Genomic DNA, 26,592 nt, shown 5'->3' with positions numbered 1-26,592 from the left:
ACATGATATCACACAAGGCTGCCCTGATTACACTCTCCCCTTTAGTCCTCCAGCTCCCACTCCTCCTATCCCCCTCACATTCTCCTTTAGTCCTCCAGATACTGCCCAGTTTAGCATCTCTATTTACGTAGATATTTACCTAACCCTCCTTAAAACTTTAACTTAAAAATCGTACACACATTTTAAAAAATAGTTATTGTTCTTGGTCATAATATATCCTCATTTCTGAATACTGTGAAATCTGAAATAATTTATAAAAAGCTCAAACTTAATTTTCTTAAAAAACTTGATTTGAAGATTGCTGTAGTTCCGCAGCCGTCAACGGGTTGTAGGGTGAATTCCAAAACATGATGAAAATTGTCCAAAAATCCTTAAAACTTGAAATATCCTATGGGGAAAACTGCATGGGGCCCAGTGCGATTCCCTGTGGGATACTGTCTGTTGTTAGCATTAGCCTAGCATGAGTTAGCAGTTAGCTTCACTTGAGCAGGGCCTTGTAGAGCATTAGCGACCGTGCGGTGGTTCGTTCCTGCTCCAGACAGAAGATAAAGTCCCTGAGATTGACCCGAGTGATTCTCTGTCGTAGCTGCTGCCGAGACGAAGCCGGAGACGAAGACAGGCCGGAACCACTTGCGGACTGGAGAGAAGAGGGGGAAAGAGAGGGGAGAAGAGGGCGAGAGGAGAGATGGGGAGAGAAGAAACTCATTAAAATTAGCACTAGCCAATTATTGACCACAAATCTATTATTTATTTGATGATAAAACTCATTTGACTCTGCTCCAAACCACATCCACTAACAGATTTTCTCCATTAAACTCTTACTGTTACATACTGTGTGCACCAGCAGAACTTATACTTTAAACAGCACATCCCTGCTCTCTACACATACGGATTCACCAATAAGTACAATAAGTACGTCTGTATTCACTTAAGAAAAGGGAGAACAGTGCACATTTAGACAAATGTAAATATAACAGATTACAGACTTGGGCTAATCTCCATCTGCAGATGCCCTGCAGGTTTTCTTCGCTACAAATAAAACACAATATTTACCCAACCTATGTACAACTGGCCGAGAAGTATCATGTCTCAGTCTGATTGGAGGGTTTCACACACATCACACATCCTAGAGGCCAATAATATTTCATATAGACAAGGGGCAGCTAAACTGAATATTGTTAAAATGTAGATTTGTGTTATAATACAGTGAGTTCTTGGGTCCACTCACTAACAGAAATGATCAGGTTTAACATTTTTGCATTTACCTTTTGGATATTTCATGGAAAACTACAAGTACAATGTAATCAACAGGAAAACTGGCTCTTGGAGCTGGTCTGGACCTGAAAATGGCCGCACCTTTTTCTCTGAGGTTTAGTTTAGTTTAGCTTCAGGCTCAAACCTGCAGGACTCAGACTCTGATAGAACAGGTCTCCTCCCCTCTGGCTCCTCCCTCATTTATCCCCCTCTCTCCTTTCCTCTCTCCATCTGCCCCCTCTCCTCACCCTCTATCCTCCCTCTCTCTTCCCTATCCTCCCTTTCTCCTTTTACACTATTGCACAAACTGTGGTATTCCCACAGATAGCTGGAGGTGAGTTCCCATGATCCTTTGAGTCCTCCGGGCGAAAGTGAACATCACGGGACAAGAACCAACTCAGTTAATTCACAGAAGTAGATCAGGCGAGATGACAAAATCTCAGGGATCACAAAGGTCATAACAGTTTGATGAGATTTTGAAAAGCCTGCGTTTGGTGGGTTGTTTGTTTTGGTCAAAGTACAAATATTTAAATGAGTGTGAGGATACACTGTTCAGATAATGCATTAAATACAGCATCTTTCAAGACTTTAACTGCACATGGGTAAACTTCTATTGTAGCCACAAATGCCCCAGGACAGACTGACACAAGTGAGGCTGCCAATCTGCACCATCAGCCCCCCCCCCTCAACAACACTTACACACTGCATTCAAACTAGGCCAATGTGGGTGAAGTGGCCCAGCCCTGCTTCAGAGCTCAGATGAGATCATGCACCGACAAGGCGGGATCAAGAAGACTGCATAAAGAAGTAAGAAATATATATATAATATACATACAATCTATGGGTGGAATGAAGAGCGGCTCATGTACCATGTGACAGCTCTGACCAATCAGGGCAAGAGTAGCTATAGCGGAGTAAGCATTAGTCAATGCTAAATCTTAAAGAGCTGTTTTTGACATAACTTAAGAATTCTGAACTGAGAAAAACTATAGACACAAAACCTGCCCTTTTTGGCAACGGCAGGTCCCCGTCAGCTCAACATACTATGTACTATACATACTATACATATCACCTCTCTTTTGATGCAGTACCACGAAATGGCCACTAGTGTCCTATTCGTATCTTGTTTTTTCTCTGGACAATCTCAGATCATCTGACCTACAGAACAATGAACAGAGATGAACTAATGAACAGTTAACAAATGCAGCGTGGAGTTAAACATTTCCATCTCCTCGTGTCTCTGATTTTTATGGGACAAACCAGGCCAATGTTCTGAGCAGCTTCAGGCTCTACGCCTCAGAGGTTTTTAAATCAGACACTGCATTATACTGTATTTAATGCAAGTAAGACAGAGGAGGACAGAGTCACACAGGGGAAAGGATTAAAAATAATAATAATAATTAAAAACTGGCACACACCGGGGTTTTGATGGTTGGTATTAATGAAATTGGATAATGTTCTTAATCACTCTCGTTTCAGATTCTTGACACACTTGTGGGTCAGTGTATCTGAGGGACTTCGGTCTGTGAGTGCAGATTTTGGCCTGATAATTTTCAATATAGACAGACTGATATTTACACCGTTTTGCGTACAGGATATCAGCCTTAACTCTCCTGCCTCAGCTGATATTTGGTTTGGACCCACCAATCGTTGCATAGAGCCTTATTTTAACACTTAGGTGCGATGATGACAATAAACAAAATGAGAGTACACAGCTCCATAATGGGTTAGTAGTAAAAACAGGGCTGTGGATGTCTAAAAATCACTTCTATTGAGATGATCTTTCCTTATTAGTTTAATTATGCAGATATAAAAAAGTATAAAAACAAAACTTATGTTACTCATTTCAATTTATATATGTGTATATAACATCGGCCCTACATACTGACACAAAAGTATCATCAGAGCTCATCAACCATCAGCTCCTCTGGATTCTAAACAATCGGCATCGGCCATGACAAACCCATATCGAGCTATAATTTTCAAGCAATGTAATCCTTTTTTTTTTTTTTTACTGTTGGTGGGGATCAAAATAGTCATAAATAGGGACACCTGGCACATTTCTTGTAAATAATATTCTCATAAATCTGAGATAAATCTGTGGTTTTGGGAAACTCCCGGGACATGGGATCGGGATGGTCTGATATCCGATAGCTATTCTGCTGTTGTGGCTGATAATATCAGTACCTATGAATATCAGTTAAGATGTTAAAATCTATAGTGCAAAGCAAATTTATGTTAAATTAATCTGTATAATTTATTGCTTTTGTTAAAATGATATCCCAGATAAATACATTTTGTTATAGAGTCAGTGTTTCGAAATTTGTCCGTTTGAGCAAATGGGGAAAAAAATATTTGTGCCAATATCAGACCAATACAGATATCTGGGGAAATCCTCAGATATCGTTGATATACCATCCTTAACATGGGACACAGGGCTCCAGACCGGGACTGCCCAAGGTAAATATGTCTGTAAAACTATTTTTTCAAAATAATAACGTTCAGCCCGCGTCTCACAAAAGAAATGACAGAAGAATCTACACCCCGCTGCTCCCTGCCTCTGTTTAGTCTGTGGTATTTTCCTCCTCTGGTTGTGATGTCGCTGCTCTGGCTGCTCTCCCTGTGCCTCTGCCCCAGGACAGGCTCCTGTTTGGGGCCTGGAGCGTTCACACAGGCCCCGTCAGGCTCTGGGCCTCTTACACGATACACCCTCACTCCACCTCTCCTCCTCTCCAAACCTCCGCCCCAGGGCAGGCTGTGTATGCACGCAATACACCAGCTCTGTTTCCCCAGCAGCAAAACAAAACAACTGGGGACTGAACCAAAGGCTAAACCAAGACTGAATCAAAACTGAACAAGGGCCGTACCAGGACTGGACCAAGGCTAAAACAATTCTAAACCAGGAGTATTCCAGGTCTCACTCACGTTCAACGCCAGGACTAAAACCACGGATTGAACCAAAGCGAAACCAGGACAACACTGAACTAGGGCTAATGCACCAAAATGTTGCCTTGAGAGCACAATACCACATAGACTAGTCTACACCCATGGACCACTATGGGTCCTACCTGAGGGATCACACAGATACAAGGACACATGGGAATAGAAAAGAAAATACTATCATTTCATGCTGAAAATCTGCTGAAAACAAGTCTTGTCTAAAGAAAGACTTTTTTTTTTTTATCACTGTGGTATCAGAATCAGTATCAAGTCTATTCCTTAGTACTGAAATCCAAAATTTTAGTATTGTGACCCCACTAGAGCCAGCCCTCAGATGTCAGTGGTGCATTTCTTTAGCAGATTATCCCTCTCTGCCCCGTCCTCTGCTCTGGCCCCTTTGTGTTCCTCGCTCGCCCGCAGCTCGCCCTGGAGGTGAGAGAGGGGGAGCTCCCATGATGCACTGCAGCAGACCCCCGGGCTCTAAACTCAGCCTGGAGCGACTTTCAGAGATCAACAGAAGAAAGGTCGTAATAATGGACTCTATACTGTGGTCTATACAAACCTATTGAACCTAACCGCAGATGATACACTCCAAAATATCACAAGTTAGGATACTAATCAATACTAAAGCTAGTGTCGAAACTAGATACTCATTTGAGCAAGTATCGATCCTAAGAAAGCCCCAAATGTTAGTATCGAGACAACACTAAACAAGAGGAGCTCCGTTTCCCTGCATTACTCAATCTCCCACAGGCTAAAAAAGGTATTGATATTTGCATGTTTCTTATGCACTGAGAAACCTGATTATTTCTGTTGAAACACATAACCTCTCATCATGTGCTGCAGTGAAGCCCGAGGGCACCAAACAAGGCCTGAAGGGAGAGAGGGGGAGAGGAAAAAGAAAAAAAAGAGAAGGTCACATAGAGACAGAAAGAAGAGAGAAGGGATGACAAAAGATAAGAATGGAATAAAGCAACACTGAGGAGAGATTGAAAGGAGATCAAGAGAAAAAGAAAGACAGTGGTCAAGTGAGGGAGGAAGAAAAGAGTGTGAGAAAAGAGACAAGGAAAGGAGAGAGAGAGAGACAGAGAGCTTTACAGCGAGATAGAGATAGATGGAAAGAAAATCGAGGGCGAGAGGGAGAGAGAGAGATGGAAAGAAGGAAAGAGCGATAAAGTTGTCTAGAGTGATAGACAAAAAGGAGGAGAGATGGATATAAAGATAGAGATACAATAGAAGTTTACATGCACTATATAAAAAGACACTTTTCCTCACTGACATGAAATCAGAAATAATTTTGACCTAGTGACCTAAAACAAGAAATGTCTATTTGCGAAATGCCAGAATAATGAGAGATTTTCTAGACAATTTTTCATTACTTTCTTTAAAGTCAGAATGTTTTGGAGCCACAAACTTCTCACTTTGGCCCCATTCCTCCTGATAAAAATGGTGTAACTGAGCCAAGTTTGTAGGCCATCTTGCTCGCACATGCCTTTTTACGTCTGACCATACATTTTCTATAGGATTGACATCAGGGCTCTGTGATGGCCACTGCACAACTTTGACTTTGTTATCCTTAAGCCACTTTGTAACCAGTTTGGCAGTATGCTTTGGGTCTTTGTCCATTAGTAAGACCCATTTATGCCCAAGCTTTAACTTCCTGGCTGATGTCTTGAGATGTTGTTTCAGTATCTATCTATATTTTATGAAATGCACCAGTCCCTCCTGCAGCAAAACAACCCAACAACATGATACAGCCACCCCCGTATTTCACAGTTGGGAGCTTGCAAGCTTCCCCCTTTTTCCTCCAAACGTAACATTGCTCATTATGGCCAAACAGTTATTTTTTTATTTCAAGACCACAGGACATGTCTCCAAAACATAAGGTCTGTCCTTTTGTGCATTTACAAACTAATTTGGCTTTTATATTTTTCTTTTGCTGTATTGGCTTCTTTCTGGCGGAGTGATCTTTCAGCCCGTGTCCGTACAGTACTTGTTTCACTGTGGATAATCACACACTCTTACCACATTCAGTCAGAATCCTCACAAGGTCTTTTGCTTTTGTTCTTTAGTTGATATGCACATTTTGGACCAGAGCATGTTCATCTCTGGGATACAGAACCTGTCTCCTTCCTAAGCGGTGTGATAACTGGACATTCCCATGGTGTTTATACTTGCATATAATTGTTTGCACAGATGAATGTGGCAGGTTCAGACATCTGGAAATTGCACCCAAGGATGAACCAAACTTGTACAAGTCCACAATTCTCTTCCTGATATCTTGGCTGATTTCTTTTGACTTTCCCATGATGTTACACAAAGAAGCAGTGTGTTTCAGGTGTGCCTTCGAATGCATCCACAGGTGTGTCTCTAATTAACTCAAATGTTGTCAAAAAACAGAAGCTTCCAAAAAAAAAAAAAAAAAAAAAAGTCATCATCTGAGTTTTCCCAAATTGATTAAATGCATAGTTACCTTACTGTATGTAAACTTCTGACTTTGAAGAAAGTCATTAAAAATGTCTAAAAAAAATCCATCTCTCATTATTATTATTTTTTATTTATATATTTATTTGACAGGGACAATGCAATCAGACATAGTTATAAAATGAACATTGCAGCTGATGTGATGCATACGGAGTTTATAGCAAGAGCTAATTTTCAACTCCCATCCCTGGTTGGGCTTTTTTTTTACAATTTACTAATGTGCAAAGTATATTAAAACACTTATCCCTTAAAATAGTTACATCATTCTGGCATTTAGCAAATAAAAATAAGTTTGGTAATCCTAATTGAACTAAAACAGGGAAGATTTGTTCTGATTTCATGTCAGACAGTGAGAAACAAGTTTATGTGTGATTCTATATAGTGTATGTAAACCTCTGTTTTCAACTGTATGGAGTAAAAAAACGATAGAGAGAAAATGAGAAAAAGAGGCAGTGATAGCATTAGAGAGAAAGGAAAAAGGAGAGGGGAGGGATGGGTGAACCTGGAGCTTTCTCTCCATCTCTGCTTTTTGTGTGCAAAAAAAACAAAGAAAATCCACAATGCAATATACATGTTGAGCGTAAAAACCCGGATTGAGAAAAGCCACGTCTCTTATTCGCAAATGAAACCCACAGGAGCTGTTCAAAGTCAGAGGAAGTGTGTGCGTTACCTCTGGTCCCGCTGTGGCGCCCCCTGGTGAGTCGAGCTTGCGTTTCTTTCGAGGTCCGATAGCAGCGAGGGCAGTGAGGTTGGCGTCTCTCTGTCTCATCTGAGCAAGCTCCTGTTGCTGCATCTGTGGACCAGGAGCACACAGCATATTAATATAATCACATACAATTTATAGAAATCGACACATGAATTGTATCATGGCCGAGACAGATGGTTTTGAAATGAACTACACTCTACTAAAATAAATGTCTTTGCTGTTGAACCTGTTGGACCTAGGTCTGTCTCGATAACACATTTTGAAATGCGATATATTGCTGAAGTAAATATCGACGACAAACAATAAAACTCAAATCAAAACATAAAGTAGAATTATCCCCAGAAAAGTTTTCTAAATGTACAAAATTATTACAAATCATGAGCTGCAATAAATAAATAAATATAAAAATACATAGCACAAGTGTCTATAATGAGTCACAGAAGTTCATAATTCAATCTTCTATAGATAAAATCTTGTCAAAAATATTGGCCGCTATAACCCCTAAAAATGATCTTTCCATTTAGAGTTTACTGAATGTTAAGTTGATAGTGATCATTGTGACAGACCTACTTGGACCAGTGTACATTGGTGTCGTGTCCTTGTGCAGGAGACTTCACCCTTCACCTCTATCGCCTGGTGTTTAGTGTGTGCCATAGGATTATACTGAGAGTCTCCATCTATATTTGAACCATCTCATTTAATACAAATTTTGGAGTATATTTTGGGAATTTTACTGCATCTACTACAAGCTGACGGTATTATTTGTACTATCAGTCTTTATCAGCTTGTTTTTAGACTTTGGGGGCAAACATTTGATTTGTTGTTTTGATTCTATTAAAAGTAATCGTGCAGTCCCATTAAAAGCATAAGCGCGGACTGTTGATCAAAGTAGAGTTAGATGTTCCCAGCAGGTGGCACTGTCCATGGGCTGATACAGTGGTGCATGTGTATTCCTTCCCTTTACATTAGTGTTACTGGGGTTTAATGCGAGAATAAAGTGTGGCCTCAATCTGCCTGTCCGATCGGCTCTGCGTCAAATGTACAAGACCCAAGCTGTGTGAGAGAACCACAACAACTGCCAACTACCACTGGGACGTAATGATTAAAGGAAACAAACATAGCAATTTTCTGTGATCCGCCTGATAATAATCATTTTTTCCCAGTAGGAAACCATATGCCTGTCGTGATAAACACTATTATCACGTTCTACACTTGACAGATGTAACAATCATTTTAGGGGTCAATATTTTTCTCATGTTACTTTTTCTTTGCACTACTGGGACATTTTTGCTTATTTTTTGGCTATATGATCAGATTTAAGATGCAAAAAATTGAATTAATAACTTGTTAATTTGCATCTGTAATGAGTGATACAACTAAAATGTATCATCCTCCTGTTTGTTGCAGCTCATGATTTACTAACAATATTGTAGATTTGGAATAGTTTTTGTGGTTTAAAAACGGTTAGTTTTTTTGTGTCAGTATCATAAATTAGTTTCAATATTGTCGTTTATCATCTATGTTTATTTCAGTGGTATTTTGAACTTCAAAATTTGTTAACGAGACAGGCCTAGGGATGCACTGATCCAGGTTTTCTGTGATGATACTTTGGCTGTCGATACCCATATCAACCAATACTAATACAGAGACTGAGTTTAAAGGAAATACATACTTTTTACAAACAGCGTAAAAAAATATATCAAATGTGTAACAGCCAAAATGAGATCTAGGCTCAATCGATCTGGGCTCAATCAATCTTGGAACAAATATCTAATCTGATAAAACATTTTTATAGTGGCTGTCAGATATTTTGATATCTACCATAATTTCCTCCAGAAACAAACTCTCCTGTCTTACTCTGTAAAAAACATTTAACCCTGTAGTTTAGATCTGTACAAACATGTTCTGAAATGTGATTAGTTTGTCAGTTCATATTTCAGTCTTTTTATCAATTCTTCTGGACGAGTTTAAAATGTCAACTTTGAACAGAATCAGATATTAAAACCTAAATTATAAATCCAATTATTATTTCACTAGTATTTTTAACACTGTGCTCTGACCACCTCCTCAGGCTTCTCCTCTGCCTGCTCCTGTCTGTGCCCTGCAGACACACAGCATGGGATTGTGGGTAACGCCTGGGAGCGGGGGATTATGGGTAACTGTGCCCTTTGACCCCACGGCCTGAGGGTTAGCCCGGAGCTAGCAGTGTCACAGCTGTTTCACTAGCGGCGAAAACATGAGCTACACAATGGGCTTGAGTCATGAATAATACATGTACTGTCTATAGAAAAAATATAGGACTGTTAAAGGGCCCAGATTACACTGTTCTGATAATGTTGTTTCCTCATCAAAACAGACCTGGAGTTGTGTTTCGTTTCATTCTCACATATTTAACACACAAACCAGCATATTTAGGCTGAGTTCTTGTCTCAAACAGAAAACACTGTTCCACTATGTGATATCATGTGGTAATACAGGAAGTGCTCCGCTGTGTTTTTAAGCTCCACACACCTTCACTAGAATCATTTGGATCATTTCAACCCTGGAATTGCCAAAGGAACGGAGCTGTTAACTTGAAAACTATCACCTCATGACATCACAAGGTGGAACAATAAAGATAATAATAATAAAGAGTTACTCAAACATGTGTGAATGAAACAAAACACAACTCCAGGTCTGTTTTTGAGGAAGTAATAGCATCATAACATGGATTATAGCTCACAAGTCAGTAATATAGGACCTCTAAACTGCTGTTGGGTGAATATTGCAAAGTCTATTTCTCTTCACTAATGTACAGATACAGAATAAAGATACAGATACAATTACAGAAAAAAATGAATATTGCCATGTATATGAAAATGCTATAGGCCCTTTAAAGAGGGGGTATTCATTTTAACACATAACATATTTAGATCACCCTGTTACTGTTTATTGTTTTGAAAATGCTATATTCACCCAAAACAATGTATTAACATGTTTAGTTTTTGACGTTGAGTCTCCCTTCCCTTTACTCTCTGCACTAAGCTCAGAGCTCTATCACAACACAATCAGCGTGCATCTCACTAATGAAACTATTACACATCACATCAGGTTTGTGAAGTTGCTGTGAACAGTTTTGTATCATGTGTTTGTATATTTATAGAGAATTCTCATGTGAGAGCATGGGTGACGTAGGCTTGTGGGCGGAGCCTTGTACAGAATCTTACAGCTGACTAAATTACTCAAACATGCATGAGTGATATCTAAAACCTCCTCAGACATGTTTTTGATGAGGGAACAATTTTATAGCACGGTAGAAAGTTTTTAAAAATCTTGATTTTGCATAATACCCCCCCTTTAAAAATTGCAAAATGAGCAGATTATACATTCAAGTACAACTAGGGATAAAGATAGCATAGATCAACAGTTATTCTGGTTGGAAACTAAGCCAAAATTGTTGGTTTTAATTCTATTGAAAAAAAACTAACCTCTTTTGCTTTCTGTTTGAGCCGAGCCTGTTCAGGGTCCTCTTGTCTTGCACGACTCTGGAAACACAAGATTAAGTTGATATAATACAGAAACATCAACAAACAGAACTGTACCTACTGCACCATCTGCTGGCCAAAACTAAAACTACACCAATAATGTATATTTTGATTATATTGATTGAAGTTTGTGAAGCCAATTAAATAGAAAAGTTCAAAGGATTAATAAGATTAATGACAGCATTCAAATCTTTGGGGTTGAATGATAGCTCCACTTTCTGAAGCTGTTGTGAAAAAATCATTTGACTTTTGTTTATTTAAACTGACAAAGACACTGAACTTTGTGCCAGTTTTTGTTTCATGTGAACAGGCCCAGTGATTACAGAAATAATAACCAAAAAACAGGTCAACACATCTGCAGTCTGACAGTTACACAAAGAACTCCAAGTCATTTCTTCCTGGTCAGATAATGTTAAAATAACAGAGCTTCAGACAAAGCAGTACCTACAGTTAGCATTACACCTCCAGAGAATGTGCATGACATCAGCTACAAAGTATCAATAGTGGGTATAGGTGTTTGGGTGCTGTACCTTAGCGGCCTTGAGCAGGATCTCTCTCTCCTGCTCGTCTTTCCTCTGTTTCTCCATTCTCTCGAGCTGCTCAAAGAACCTGAGCTGTGACCGCACATCTGACGTCTGCTCGTAGTTGTCCTCGTCCTGGACAAAAGACAAAAATGAGAAAAATTTAATGGAATCATATTTGGATTGAAATGAAGCATCTCTAGTAGTCATGCCAAAGAGTAATATAAAGGCAGTAAGCAAAAATACTAAATGTTTAGAATACTTATACCGTGGACATCCTTCTTTGGTAGAACTGTGACCTAAAATACCACAATATGACCGTATACTGTATTTTATAAAACTTAACAAAAAATGGGGTTTGTTAACAATACAAATGTTATTTCTGATATATTTGGCATTTGGTTATTCAATAATTTGCTAGGCTGAGATTTAAGGAGAAATAGAACAATTATTAGGGAAATGTATTGGTCTGTCTCTGACATGAGAAATCAGGTTGACAACATCCACTGGAACCTCTGATACGCTGGAGCTTTTAGCTGAACACAGACAAAATATGTGGCCTTTTTATTATTCTAAAAATATAAAGTCACAAGTGTTTTTCCAATACACCCAAATATTGTAAAAATACATGTAGAGTAAGTAAATATATGTAAAGTTGAGGGACAAAGCAGCTGTTTTTTAAATTGCAGAACTACTTTTTTCACTGTAAAAAATAAGACACCATGCCACAATTTAGTGTCAAAACTCAAAATATTGGAAATATGTAAATTTTCGACTATGGATTTTTTTTTGTATAAAAAACTATAAATATTTAAAAAGCATACAAAATCCAATACTCAGTCTCTTAAACTTTTAGTCAGTTAATTAGTATACTATATTGTTTAATGCTTAACAAAAATGTGAGATTTGATAACTGTAAAAATGATAATATCTGATATATTTCACATTCGTTTATTCTCTAATTTGGGAAGAGATTTGGGAGATACAGAACAATTATTAAGGCAAAACGGCTATATAAGTCTATATAAGTACAGGCATACATGGACTTGAGCTCATTACAGGTCCATCACGTCACAAATAAAGTAAATATCCGGTATTGATCCGCAGTCTGTGGAAAAAAAGTGGTACTTCTCAGAGCTTTGGTTAAAGTCTCATCAAACAACAGTAAGATATTTTAAAGTAACATTAAATTTTGCGACGATACAAAATGCACATGCATGCATGTGAAAGCTCTGAGTCAGGGCCACAGAGCATCTCTTTATATCTCCTTATGTGTCCTCATCGTGTTTCACAAGTTTTGACTTCAGTCTGCACAATTTCCCTAGAAGTTCTGTGTCTGTCTCTCTCTCCCTCTCCGTGTCTGTCTTGTCTCTCTTTGCATATCCCCTCCCTGGTCCAGCTGCAGCAGCTCCTCACCTTTTCTCCTCTTTCTCTCCTGTAGTGATTTTTATCATTCTAATCCAAGTTAGGGAAAGTAGATGACCATTTTCTCATCGTCTATGAGTGAGACCTATCTTAGCACACAGACATAGCACATGTTTCTGTTGATAGCAGTAACACGCACATGCTATAAGTGTACAAACTAATTCCAAACTTTAAAGGTGGATTTCTCTAGAATTATCAACACAAATTAAAAACTGTAGTCACCCTGGCAGCCGGCTGTATGTGCCTGAAGTCCATCTGTCCATGTTTTCAATAAGATGGAAGAAAATCAATCAGTTTTGTTTTCCCCATATCACCCCATATCAGCCCTATGAGTATATACTTAAAGTTCTGATAAAGTTTAGTGTCTCTAAAGCACTGCTTCAGAACAGGGCGTCAACTGCCCCTTTACTGCCTCTTGTGACAGTAGGAGTGAGTAGAGGTAAGATCTTAAGCCCGAGCCCGAGCCCGACCCGACCCGAATTTCGGGCCGGGTCGGGCCTAAAATGTCAATCATTACGTTCGGGTCGGGTCGGGCCGGGCTTCTCTCTACCTGACTTTTTTTTAAAAATAAATATATGTTTATAAAAATGTATACTAAAACAATGTGTGGATACTAAACTTAGGAATACTTGTTATAAAAAAATAATTTGGATAAAACAGAGAAGGCGCTGTAAGGGAATTGCTATTTAACTACTAAACAGGAGCCGCAGAGCCAGAGCACACTCTGCACACGTGAACGCCCCCTCTTCCCCTCCGCAAGTCCGCATCTATTTTGACCTGGTATCCCTGATATGGAGCAGCAAGAAGTAAAGGATAAACTAAAGACAGGGGAACTGAAAAGGCAAACACGCACCGGCAAGAGTGAGGTGTGGAAATGCTTCAAATTGATTGTTGAAAATGCTACAGAAACTTGCGTTGGCTTCGCTGAATGTAGTAAATGTGGCGCTTTGCTTTCATACAAGAGCAAAAAGACTGGCACCTCGACGCTGAGCAGGCATTTAAACAGCTGTACTGGCAAAAGTGATGATCAAACATCTATATTATCATTTGTCCCAAAGACCGCACCTCTTCGCGCTAAGCAGGCCATCACAGACAAGTGCGTGGACTTTTACTGTCAGGACCTTAGACCATTTTCAGTAGTTAGTGGCGAAGGTTTTTTATTAGTAGGCTTATTTTTACGCATGTTTAACTTTGTTTGGTTCTTTATTTTTTTTATTTATCCTCACAAATAAAATATGAAATTTCGGGTTTGCTTCGGGCTCGGGCCTGCAAATCAAGTTAATTGTTCGGGCTCGGGCCGGGTCGGGCTTTAATACCCGCGGGCCTGGGTCGGGTCGGGCTGGATTTTTTAGGCCCGATCTTACCTCTAGGAGTGAGTACATTTCTAAAGTTCACATTTTTGGTTCAGTTCTCACCTTCCCACCGTCTGTTCGATGCTGAGCAACCACAGACACCTTCTCCAACAGCGTGCGGAGTCTGGACTGAGTGGCGTGAGAAATCAGGTTAACAACATCCACTGGGACCTCTGAAACACCGGACCTTTTAGCTGAACACAGACACAAGAACAGCCTATTAAAGTATATACACAAATATAAACAATATCATAACATGGACCTTTGATACACCAGACTCTCTCATGCCACAAGAGCAAAATGATCCCCTGAGATGTTTTTCGATGTTTTTTATATTTGCACTTTGCAGAGTTACATAGTTTTGAGAAAGTGCAGTTCCAAAAATCAGTGCTACAATGACAACAAAAATATTAATTAAAAAGGGGGTATTTTACTTCTATGGAGTATTATTTTTTCAGACTATGTAAAAAGTTTTTTCAGTGTTTGCTAATGTGTGCACTGCATCACTATGGTTACTGATGAACATTCCACCATAAGCATCCATGTAGAACACCCCCAGTGTGACAATTGACTGATGCACATTCCCAATTTGTACCTATGTCGAGGATGCGCCGGTGCAGCATTCCCGGGGGCAGGAAGGCTTCGTCTTTACAGGACCGGATCATTGTTCCCACAAGCTCTGAGCTGGTCGCTAGGATACGAGCGTTCTCTTCGTTTAAGTTCACGCCCGCCATGGAAGCCACATCGTTAATGTCATCGTCGTCTCTGTAACAGAGAAAGGACAGAAATGTTTTTATTGCTATCTTTGTTTATTTTCATAGTTTATCATAGTTTTTGTCAATTTCTATAGCTTTTTGTTGTGGTTGCCATGATCATGGTTGGCGGCTCTTGTAGCTGTCAGGCTGACGCACTGAGGAGTTTTCAAATCAACTTAAATTTTTTACTTAATATTTGGGGATTTTGTCTAAAGAAGTGCAGCCTGTGAAATTCAAAGGATTGTCTGATTTAAGCAGTTTGTTTTTCCTGTATCCATGGCAATTCTGCTTGGAGATAGCTATGCTAGCCAGCTAGCTCCGAAATGCTAAATGCTTTCTAAACCAAATATGGCAGAAGATGTCCCAGAGGGAATGTCCCATCTCATCATTGACCAAAACAACAGAGCAGAGAGAAAGGCTTAGGAGAGGTTTTCCTGTTGTGTCTCCAGAGTTCACCTGGTGACCCCCAGAGGGTGCTCTGATGCTATAGGATACAGAGGAGGGACACTTTTGTCCTGAGGGCTGCTGCTCTCCTCACAGTGCCCTGACACTGCTGATGACTACCTGTTGAGACTTTAGCTTGAGCTATTGTTGTATTATACTGCTGTGAGCTTAAACTGCCCCTCGAGGACAAAGTGATACTGATTGATTTTTTTGTTGAGTGGGTAGTGGGTATATGTTTTTTTCTTTTTTTCTGAACTCCTTTTGGGTATATCTGTAGATATGACCAGAGTAGAGTAGACCAAAACTGTACTCAAGTAAAAGTAACATTACTCCAAAATAAAGTAGAAAAGTTAAGTAGAAGTACAAAGCAGTGTTCCAAGAAATGGCTCAAGTAAGAGTATTTGGGAACAGTACTAAAGTAAGTAACTGAAAGAGTAACTTTCTCCAGCTAAACTCAGACAAGATTGGAGTCATAGTCTTTGGCCCATGAGACAGTGACAGCAGTCACCTCCAGTCTCTCTCTCTAAAACCTTTAAATCAGGCTAGAAATCTAGGGGTAATAATAGACTCAGACTTGAACTTTAACAGCCACATCAAAACAATAACATCTACAGTTTTTTGCCACTTAAAAAACATTGCAAATCTCTGCTGGTGCCCAGAGTCAGGACTAAACATGGGGAATTAGCGTTTCAGTTTTATGCAGCTAAAGCCCGGAACAGTCATCCTGAAAATGTGAGACAGGCCATTTGTGATTATTTATGTTTTGATTTGTTGTATTGTGATTTTAATATCATTCTTATTCTGTAAAGCACTTTGAATTACTTTGTGTACAAATTGTGCTATACAAATAAACTTGCAACTGTCTGGACAGATTTATAACTTGAAGTGAATGTGAAGCACAAAACGTTAAATATTGAACAAAATCATGTCTTTATGTAAGTGCGTACTACCCACTTACGGATTTTAAACGACATATGACATATTTGTTGACTATAACTAAACTGGTTGGATGAAAGTTAAAATTAATAAATTTCACACATGCAACACCATTGTTTATATTTAATTACATACAATACTGTCAGAAAGCATTTGATTGGCATAACTCACCTGAAGGTCCCGCCCCCTGGGTCACTGAGCTTCCTCTGATTGGCTTGTGCTGCCATGATTGGACTCTTCCCTAAAATGGTGGCCGGCCCTCGTATCAACGTACCTGATGAGACACGAAATGTCTAAACGTTACAGTTTTCATACAAATTATAGTTAAATTTTTTCAGAAATGCTTTAAAAATATTTTTTTTTATTAAATAGGGGGTGTTTTACTTCTATGGGGTATTAACTTCTAAGACATAACATATTTAGATCACAATGTTTCCTTTTATTGTTTTGAAAATGCTATATTTGCCCAAAACCACACATGAACATGTTTTATAAATTTCATTTTTGTTTTTGATGCTCTGAGTCTTCCCTCCCTTTGCTCTCTGCACCAAGTTATTCTCCCTTCAGAGAACTATCACAACACAATCAATGTGCATCCTACTAATGAAACCACTGCACATTGTATCAGGTTTGTGAAGTTGTAGTGTATTGTTTTGCATCATGTTTATGTATATTTATGGAGAATTGGGTAACGTAGGCTTGTGGGCGGAGCTTTGGACAGGCCCGTACTGCTAATCATAAGAAGGGTTCATGCTCGGGAGAGATCGCTAGATTACTCAAACATGCATGGATGGCATCTAAAACCTCTTCAGGCATGTTTTTGGTGAGAGAACAACATTATAAACACGGCAGAAATCTCCAAAAAGCCAATTCAAATATTCACAATAGTTATTGCCCAGTTACCTTGTGGTCTGAGGTTCTGGCTGATTACTACAGGTCTGGTCACAGTTTGGGCGCCTGGTCGTGCCACAGCCTAAAAAAATAAATAAAACTTGTGTATATTTTACAGAGAAAATGACAGACAGGACTCTTTCTGACCAACATTTTAACTCTCATCAAGTTTTTTGGTGAAAATGACATAAGTTTAACAAATGTTCACATAACACTTTCACTCCAAGTTCTTCACATTTATTGACCTGGAAGGGCTTTCACTGAAATTGAACGCAGAGATCGTAATGTTCAAACAAATACTTCACACTGATTGGTCCGTGAAAATATATGCTTATTTTGACTTGTGTCAGTGGTACTGTGTACTGGAACAAAATAGACATAATTTCTTTATAAAGGCCAAAAGACAAAGGAGGCCTTGAGCTGTTACATACAGTCACAGAAAATAACTTGTCAAAATAAACCCCTGTTGCAGAAATTCCCTGCACCCTTACAACATACTTATAAATAATACATACCAACGTAGTGGCATTCCCCATTGGCGAGCTGAGCCGGACCGCGCTAGTGGCCGGGCTGATGGGCAGCGGAGGTCTGATGGTGCTGGTTGTGACCACAGGGGGCACTGCTGCTGCGGTGCTGGGGACTGGCATCAGAGACTGCTGATTACTCAACAGGGACTGACGGAGCGCAGGGAGACTTTTCTGAGAGAATCACACAAGGTTTATTTTAGATTAGACAGAAACATGTTCAATAACTAAAACTTAAAAACAAAATGTAGACAGACTAAGTCTTTATTCTTAGTCTGTCTACATCTCTAAAGCTCAATATGCTCTGTTTCACCTTGTGATGTCATGAGCGGGTAGTTTTCAAATTAACAGCTATTTTTTAACTTTAGTTCAGTAGAGATTGGCAATTCCAGAGGTGAAATCATCCAAATGACTCCAGTGAAGGTGTGTGGACTTTAAAAACACATTGGAGAACTTCCTGTATTACCACATGACATCACAAGGTGGAACAGAGTGTTTCAGAGAACTCAGCCTAAATATGTAGGGTTTGTGTGAATGAAACAAAACACAACTCCAGGTCTGTGTGTGATGAGGAAACAACATTACAACATAGATCAGAAAATATTTTAATATGGACCCCTTAAAGTACATTTCATGGCCAGAAGAAATAAAATTTGCATATGTGTTTCAGAATCCATGGTAACTGCTTTAAAGTGTATTATTGGTAATGATTCTCTAGCACACCCAGGACAACACTGTAAATAAGAAAAAAAAAGAGTTAGTAGGAGCCATTTCTTACTTTGAGGAAGGGGATGAGGTAGGGCTGTGGGGAGGACTTCAGCTCAGCCTGAAGCCGAGTCGTGAACTCCTCTGGTTCAATCTTAGCGTCCTGAAGGAACAGAAAAAAATATATTACAAAAAGGAAGTGATAAAGAAGGTACAGTATTTTTTACAATTCACAAAAAAAAATATATATATATAAAAAGGTTAAAGTAAGAGAGAGACACTATAATCATTTAAACTTATGTAAATATATTTAATACAGGTTAGGCTAATGTGACAACAGAACATTCCACTCTGCCTTAGTTTATGTAAAATAACTTTCCCATAGTTCATTTGTGTTATATTAACGTGGAACTAAACACTACATCTACTTTTTGTGCTAGTAAGCTGTATATATACTGTGTTTGAACGGCATTATCTACTGGCTGTGATCCAAGTCCTTTCTTGTTATTTTCTTTTAAGCAATTTTAGTGCAAACTAGGTAAATTTGCAGTTTTGTGTGTGTGCTGTCTCCTGTAGCCACAGCAGTTTCAAGTACTAAGTAACATCACTGAGGACTGCTCTGATTACATCTAGGTGATTACAAACACCTGGCTGCCGGGGCAGAGTTTGAAGTGTAGATACCTGTTAGACCAATCACACTGTTCCTTATACCCTCAGATCCCTCCTCGCCCTCACTCTCCCCTTTACTCCTTCAGACCCCACCCTTCCATCTTCCCTGTAGTCCTCCTGACCCCGCCCCTCCTCCCCCCTTTAGTTCTCCAGGTACTGTCTGTTGTAGCAGCTCTATTTGAAAAGTGATTTTGGGTGAAGTTTAGCCATTTGGTCCCACTTTAACCAGAAACCAGGACAAATCAGCAGTCTGACAGTTAAACAGTAAAATTAGAAAAGTAGAATTAAAAGTAGAATTTCAACCGGTCTCCAGCTCAGTGTTAATCTACAGGGATTCTACAATGTTCTGGTGTCCATCCAAATCTATTCAAATAGATAACCATAGCATAATCTGATATTGTGAGAGCTGGTCCTTACGAGCAGGTCCTGCACCAGGCCTTTGACGTTCTTGGAGGTATCTGGAGACGGAGAGTTGTGTGACGCTAGTTTGATCAGCGTCGCCAAAAAATTCTTGCATTTCTTCACATTTTCCTGCATTTCCTGTTGGGATAGTTGTTAAAAAAAAAAATTTAAAAAAGATCGTATAAACACAGACAGACACAGACATGTTTTAGTTAACTAATAATATTCTAGACCGCACCTTAAACCTCAGATGAAGGAAAACTGATACCATAAACTGTATAAAGAAGTGCACTAAGTGAGTGTGACATCACCCATAGTGTTTGGCTCCAATCAAATGAAGCTCATCGAGGCTAAAGCAGTTATAGCATAGAATTTGGAGCAGAGTCCCACATTAGGAATTACAACCATGAGTATCACAGCAACCAAAGAGTCAATCCGGAACAAGGCTGTTGAAGGTAACGCCCCTTCCTGTCTGCACCGCTGTTGCTAACGCTAGCGGGTGCTACCTCAGAGAAAAACGGCACCTGATTTGTCTGTTATTAACGTTCATATCTTGATTTACGGACACAATAACGAAATAAAATGTTCATATTAATCCTCGCTACATGATCCTGGTGTTTTTAAGACCAAAATGATGAGATTGACAGCAGCAGTTACAGAGAGAGGGGTGATCTTTTTTCAAGAGAAAGTGAATTGGAGTCAGAGTCGATGGAGCTGGTAAGCAGGTTAGCTATGTCCATTTATATATAACACAGCCTGAACACTTTTAATCTGGCCTTTTACTGTTCTGTGTTATGTCTCTTTTGTAATTGTTTTGCATTTTGTTTTCTGTGTCACCTGCCTAGGGACAACAGATGGAAATTAGCATTTTTGTATAATCTGGCATATTTACACTGTTATCACAGACGTTCATTAATATGCACTGTCTCAACAAATAAAAAAATAAACCAAATAAAAATAGCAGTAACTCTAGTTGGACCAAATAAAAACCTAAAAAGTAAAAATATTGACCCTAGCTAGAATGCTCTGATAATCCTCTGTGTGTGCATTGACCTGTGAGACGACGTTGACCCGAGCCGGCGCAGTGACCGCAGAGCTGGGACTTGGACTGGTTTTGTTCAGGACAGTGCCTCCGGCTGTGATCACCGTGGGGGGCTTCTGTGGAGTGGACATCTTCACCGACACCGCAGAACCTCCGGGGGCAGCACTGAGCGCCTTCTGACAAACACACACCATCAAGAGCAAACCACCACCAAACAAGAACCCAAAATATCAGAACAAAACAAGTAAACAAAAAAAAAAATTAAAAATTATTTCTGTCATAAATAATGATCAGATTGGACTGGCACAAGTCTTTATTGACCAACAATAACACACAAGTGTTTGTTGAGCCAGATCTCATGTAAACTGACTAGATTTTTTAATTTGTTCTGTTTAATTTGTTTTATAATTTCTTCTCAAGCTAAGGTAAACAGCTAACGCTCGCAACTTTATACAGCAACAGTTTATTTAAAAGTGTTTTATTCTTAATCAGGAAGAACAGTGTGATAAACCTGTGCTTCTATCTGCTTCATTAAGTCGTGTTGTGTCCAGTTAAAAACCTGTATCTGTCCGCTGTTGTTTTTCCAATTCTCGCAATGCATTGTGGTCTGTATTAACCATTCTAGTGACCACTGATGCCCACTATTTTTCAAGGTGCATTGTGGGAAATTTTGAATGCACTACTTTTTCACTCATTGGACATTTGGGCACCACTAAAAATGGAGTGACCCCTAAATAGTGCCTCCTGTAGGGAATAGTGTGGACACTCGTACACAGCCTATGTAACTGACCCAAACTGCACTCACAAGACTACACCTGCAGAGGGAGTTCATGCAAAAAAATAGGAAATAATGTACTTATATAATTACAGCTTCAACTGTGGGCACTTAGCAAACGCTGTCAATCAAACCTGTTGCTAACACTAGCGGGAGTGACCTCGGGGAAGGAAGGCACTTGATTTATCTGCTATTAATGTTCACATCCTGATTTACAGACACAAAACCAAAATAAAAACACAAGGATCATGTAGAGAAGCTTAATACGAACATTTTAAGACTAAAATGACAAGTCTGACAGCAGCACTCACAGAGGGTTGACAGTTTTTTTATAAAAAGTTAATTGGAGTCGATGGAGCTGGAAGTCCGCCCATGATCACTTCCTTTTTGGAATGCAAGCGGCTAGTGCATTAGCGATGTCCATTTATATATACAGTCTACGCTAGTGCTGTACAATTAATCAAATGAGATACTATGACAAATGAGTCATGTCCAAGGGTCAGTGATCAGCTTGGGTCTGTTTAAAGGAGAGGTCTACAGCCAATCCTCTGTCAGTAAAAACATGAGGTTTGGAGGAGGTGCAGGACTAACAGGGAAGAGACTGGGCTGTGTTTTAAGATAGTCTGTACTGTTTATGTTCAGGAAATTAATGCTGATAAACTTTTATTAGTTTGTAAAAAACAATACAATTGAAACACAAATTTCAATAGATAAATATGATGGGAAAACGCACCTGCACCGTGCTGGAGGCTGGTTGGGTCAATCGGGTCTGAGGAGAGGCCAGCCGCACAGTGGGAGTCCCAGGAGCCTGCAGAACACGGGGATTATAAACATGTTCTAAGGGTGGGACATATGCAAAAAATATCACTATTTCTCTAGAACAAACATCACAAGTTTGATGTTATAAGGTTTCTAGTAGCCAGTAGTATATTTACTATACATACATAAGAAGCAGCTAAAGTCAAATACTGCTTCTACTTCACTGTGATTGATTATTTCCATCTGTCACTCACTCAAAGCATGAAAGAGACTGACCAATAGGAGGAGTGGGTGGGGAAAAGTGTCCCCACTTGATAGAAATATAAGTCTGATTAGAAGCCATTGTAATGTTTTTAGAGCCTAAAAGTTGCTAAATCTCATGTCATATTCATTCACTCTCTGTGCACTCAAATATTGTAAGTTCCTTCTGTAGTTGCCACAGCAGCCCAGAGGCAGACTGCTGAAAGTGTGGCTGCTAATTTGCATATACAAACTTTGTAATAATTTGAGCACCCTGACCGACAAGATGGGGATCAGGTATCAATACGCTTCATATTTTTCAGTAGTGTGACAAAACATTGAAAATAAAAACTATTACATTTTCAAAATAGCAGTATCACAGTGGTTAGGCTCTTACCGACGTGGGTGTGCTGACCCGAATAGTGCCCCCTGCTGCTGTAGGAGTGGCAGGTCTCTGGAGGTTGACGGTTTGATTCTGTTGAGTTTTGGCTTGAGCCTGAGCCAGGACCTGTTGAGGAACCATGACCAGCTGACCAGTCTCTGTGCGAACCAACACCATCCCTGCAACACAAGGGGAACCTGTCAGGAGACTACTACAGAAATAATACACTTTAGACAAGATTTATAATACACTGATGCTCTGCAGCTGATGTCATCAACCTTCCCTCGGGGTGTGATGCTAACTGTAGGCACTGCTCTGTCTGATGCTTTATTGGACTTTAATCTGAGCTTTGTTTTAACACTAACTGACCGTAAAGAACTGAGCTAGCTGAAACTACAACAGGTGAGTCAAGTTGTGACTGTAATTTTATTTGAGAGAGACTTGTTTAACAGCGCAACAGTTTTTCAGTTAGTCACTCTCACCTCTTTGTTGAAAATCAAACTCCTAAACAGGACCATAAACGCTCAGATTGATCACAGGCTCCTGAAAATTTACCGTTTTTTCTTTTTACAGTGTTTGCTAATGAGTATGTTATGCCACCATGGTAACTGGTGAATATTCCGCCATAAAGATACACGTAGAACACCCCCTGGGTGATGTCACTGCAAAGTATCAATATAACAATACAACTGAAAATTGGCACCACTTTCTAAAGCTTTTGGTAAGTATTTCTCTTTTGTTTATTTTATACTCACTTTGTAATTACTGGGCCTATCCACATGAAACAAAAGCACAGAGATATTAACCACAAACCAGGTCAACACATCTGCAATCTGTGATATTGAAACTACAACTAAAGACAAACACAAGCACATTTTAGCTCAGCCCACCACTTTCTGCATGTATTCCCTTACCCGGTGGCATAGTGAACCCCGGTGGTAATTGAATGGTAGTCTGCTGTTGCGGCCTCACGGCTATTGGCGCTTGTGGAGTCGGGGCCCTGGTTGCGGCCGCGTTTACCCCTAGTGCGGGTCTCTGCTGCTGGACGCCCGTCGCTGCCACCCCTGGACTAGCTCCTGGTGGTCTCACCACTGCTACCGTGGGTGGCGCCAGTCCATTCACAGCTGGTTTCACCCCTCCTGCTGCTCCTGTTTGCGCTATCTGCGTAGTCAATGGAGGCGTATTGGCTAGGATAACGCTATTCCCAGACACAGGTTGAGGTTGGGGCATTATTTTGTTATGAATTAGCTGGTTTGTGTGGTTCAAAACTTGCGATGTTGATGCGTTTGGAGAGGGTACGCTTTTCGGATCAACTCCATTTTGATTCGGGACGGGGCTCGGATGCCGCTGCAAAGTGATAGTCGGAGAGGATTGGCCGGTGAATTGAGACGCCATGATAGTAGAACCACTGACTGCGTTAATAACAGTTCCTGGTTGTTGTGGAGGTGGGAGTGAGGGAGAGGTGAGGAGTTTGACTGATCCAGGACCACCGTTTAGGCTTTGGAGGCCAGGGGAGGCTGGGGTGGGAACCAGGGAGGAGGTAGGGACCACAGCCGGGTGGAAGGGGGCAGGAGCAGAGGGCTGAGGGGTCACAGAAATGGCTGAAAAACAGAAAAATAACAGTGTTAGTCTGTTGGTATTAATAGCTACTGAACTGAAAGTAGATATGACAGGTTAGACTACGAATATCATTAAAACATAGTTAAGATGATTATATTTAAGATTTTACAGAAAAAAAAAAGTATTAAAAAAATGATATTTTGGTAAAGTTTATCATTTTACTTCCTGGTTGGACATGGGCAGCAGATAGGACATATGTAGAGGTAATTCCATAACTGTTACCTAGCAACCACAATGTAAACAAGGGCCAAAACTTGTCATTAATTTTTATTAGTCTAATCATAATTATTGTGTAATTTAGACAACACCTTTAATTATTTAAATGAAGGTTTAAACTGTCAGGAAAATGCCTTCCTTGTGCATAAACTGTCTCTGCATTTTGGATGGAGTTTTCGGGACAGTCATCATGTTTTAGAAGTCAGTACTACTTCCTGTATTTTTGTCTGTTCATACTTATTTCCCCACAAACTGCCAATTAACTGGTGTAAAACTAACCAGCAAACCAAGTCAGATTTAGAAAACCATGAAAACCTGTCAGATGCACTTAAAAGATTATAAACAGATATTCCCTATACCATGTGTTCATTCCTTCTTATCCATGTGTCTACTCTATCATAACAGTAACTTTAAAAAACTTTTGCAAAACTACTTTTCAAATCTATAAATACAAGACAGCCCAATTTATACAGACCATTTTTTTAGTATTGACCTAATTTAGCCCTGTCCACTTTTGCCTCTGAATACGACTAAACTTAAAATTGTTTGTAGTGACACTTCTGGTTAAGCTAGACTCTCATTCATTTCAATGGCGAAAATTTTGCCACTAAAATCTGATATAGAGTAAAATTTGTGTAAAATTTTCTATGTCCTCGTGCACCAACAAGTCAACAATATAGACAATTTATTTCAGTATGGAAAAACATGAACTATGATTTATTTTCCATGTAAAAATTCATCATAACGCTAAAATGACAATAATATTAATATTACTACTAAAAATAATAACCACCTAAATGAAACGTTTTGGTATATTTTGTTAATTTCTTCTGGCAAATAACAAACTGATATGATTAACTTTTTTTCCCCCTCAACTCTAAAATCACAGAAAACACGATAGATTTGAAGCAGGAACACCCTTGAAATCTCAATAATGTCAACATTAAATCTAACAAATAAGAATCATTTATAGAGATACTGTTTTGATACAGTTTTAGACCACGACCGTAAGAGCATTTTCTGAGCAATAATGATCATATATTTATAATGATATTTTGTTATTTAGCAGGCTATTTTTAGGCCTTAAAAGCATTATCAGTGTATTATAATGTATTAATATACCAAAGGTTATCCGTTGACAACATACATTTTCGTACTCTATTCTACAATAAATCTGCATTAATTTCACTAAACAGAACAGATTTTGGCCAGCAAAATTAGCCATTAGTGCAAAGTTAGCTATTTTGTTCCGATAATAATGTAATAAAGTTATTGCAATGACAAAAGTGTATTCTTTGACATATTTTGTGGCTAAACTATTAAAAATGTGTTTTTATTTATCCCCGGGTTGCGTTTAGAGAGAAAGTTTAGCTTGTGGTAGCTGATTGGAGTGTGTGCAATGTGCTACTTGAAGATAGTTGGTGGAATGACAACACAGTGTACCCATCACTTATCCCGGGGCCAAACCACACTATTATTAACAGTTAAAGATAGATTTTTACGCTCTGAATCTGATTTTACACAAGATGTTTAGCTGTTTGCAGTGGGTGTCTGGCAGAAGTGAGATCCGTGGAGCTACTTGGGGGAGAGTTCGTGCACTGTCTACGCGGGGTTCCCTCTCTTTTTCCTGCGCTCGGCTTTTCGGGACATCATCTCCGGTGTCTTACCCGAGACTCCGGCGGTTCCAGCGGCTGTAGAGGCGGCCAGCGCGCCCCCGGACACAGCAGGCCCGTCGGTAGCAGCGGCGGACGGCTCCCGGTTTGAGCCCGCTTTCGGATGCCCTTGTTGCGGCTGCGGCGGCGGCTGCTCCGAAGACCCCACTCGCTCTCGCACTTTCCCTGAGAACTGGCTAGCTCCGGCCGGGCCCGTCTCCCGTTTCCCGTCGGTAAACGAAGCAGCGGGAGCCTTTCTGTCGCCGAGCTGAGACTCCAGGGAGCCCACCAAGTCGCTGACCGCCTTCTCGTCCACCTCAGTGAAGAGCATGTCCTCCAGTGGGTCGGAGGCTCCCGCCATCTTTGATCTGGAA

General features: G+C 39.8%; 1 protein-coding gene across 2 annotated transcripts; it reads right to left on the bottom strand.

The window, feature by feature from the left end:
- LOC117372881 (transcription initiation factor TFIID subunit 4-like) lies at nt 1–26,592 on the bottom strand. Of its 2 annotated transcripts, none has more exons than XM_055222640.1 (16): nt 26,234–26,592; nt 23,645–24,331; nt 22,746–22,909; nt 22,083–22,157; nt 20,586–20,750; nt 19,548–19,670; nt 18,535–18,624; nt 17,748–17,930; nt 17,245–17,314; nt 16,513–16,615; nt 14,802–14,971; nt 14,270–14,400; nt 11,439–11,564; nt 10,852–10,908; nt 7,349–7,471; nt 1–637 (listed from the first exon to the last, which is right to left on the bottom strand). In XM_055222640.1, the coding sequence occupies exons 1-16, from the start codon at nt 26,577–26,579 to the stop codon at nt 479–481; spliced, it is 2,772 nt and encodes a 923-aa protein (XP_055078615.1). In that variant the 5' UTR covers nt 26,580–26,592; the 3' UTR covers nt 1–478. The 2 variants fall into 2 exon arrangements, with proteins under 2 accessions (XP_055078615.1, XP_055078616.1); XM_055222641.1 differs by having other exon boundaries at nt 20,586–20,747.

This window comes from Periophthalmus magnuspinnatus, chromosome 6, assembly GCF_009829125.3.
Source record: "Periophthalmus magnuspinnatus isolate fPerMag1 chromosome 6, fPerMag1.2.pri, whole genome shotgun sequence".
NCBI lineage: Eukaryota > Metazoa > Chordata > Actinopteri > Gobiiformes > Gobiidae > Periophthalmus > Periophthalmus magnuspinnatus.
This window is presented reverse-complemented; position numbering and strand designations above follow the sequence as displayed.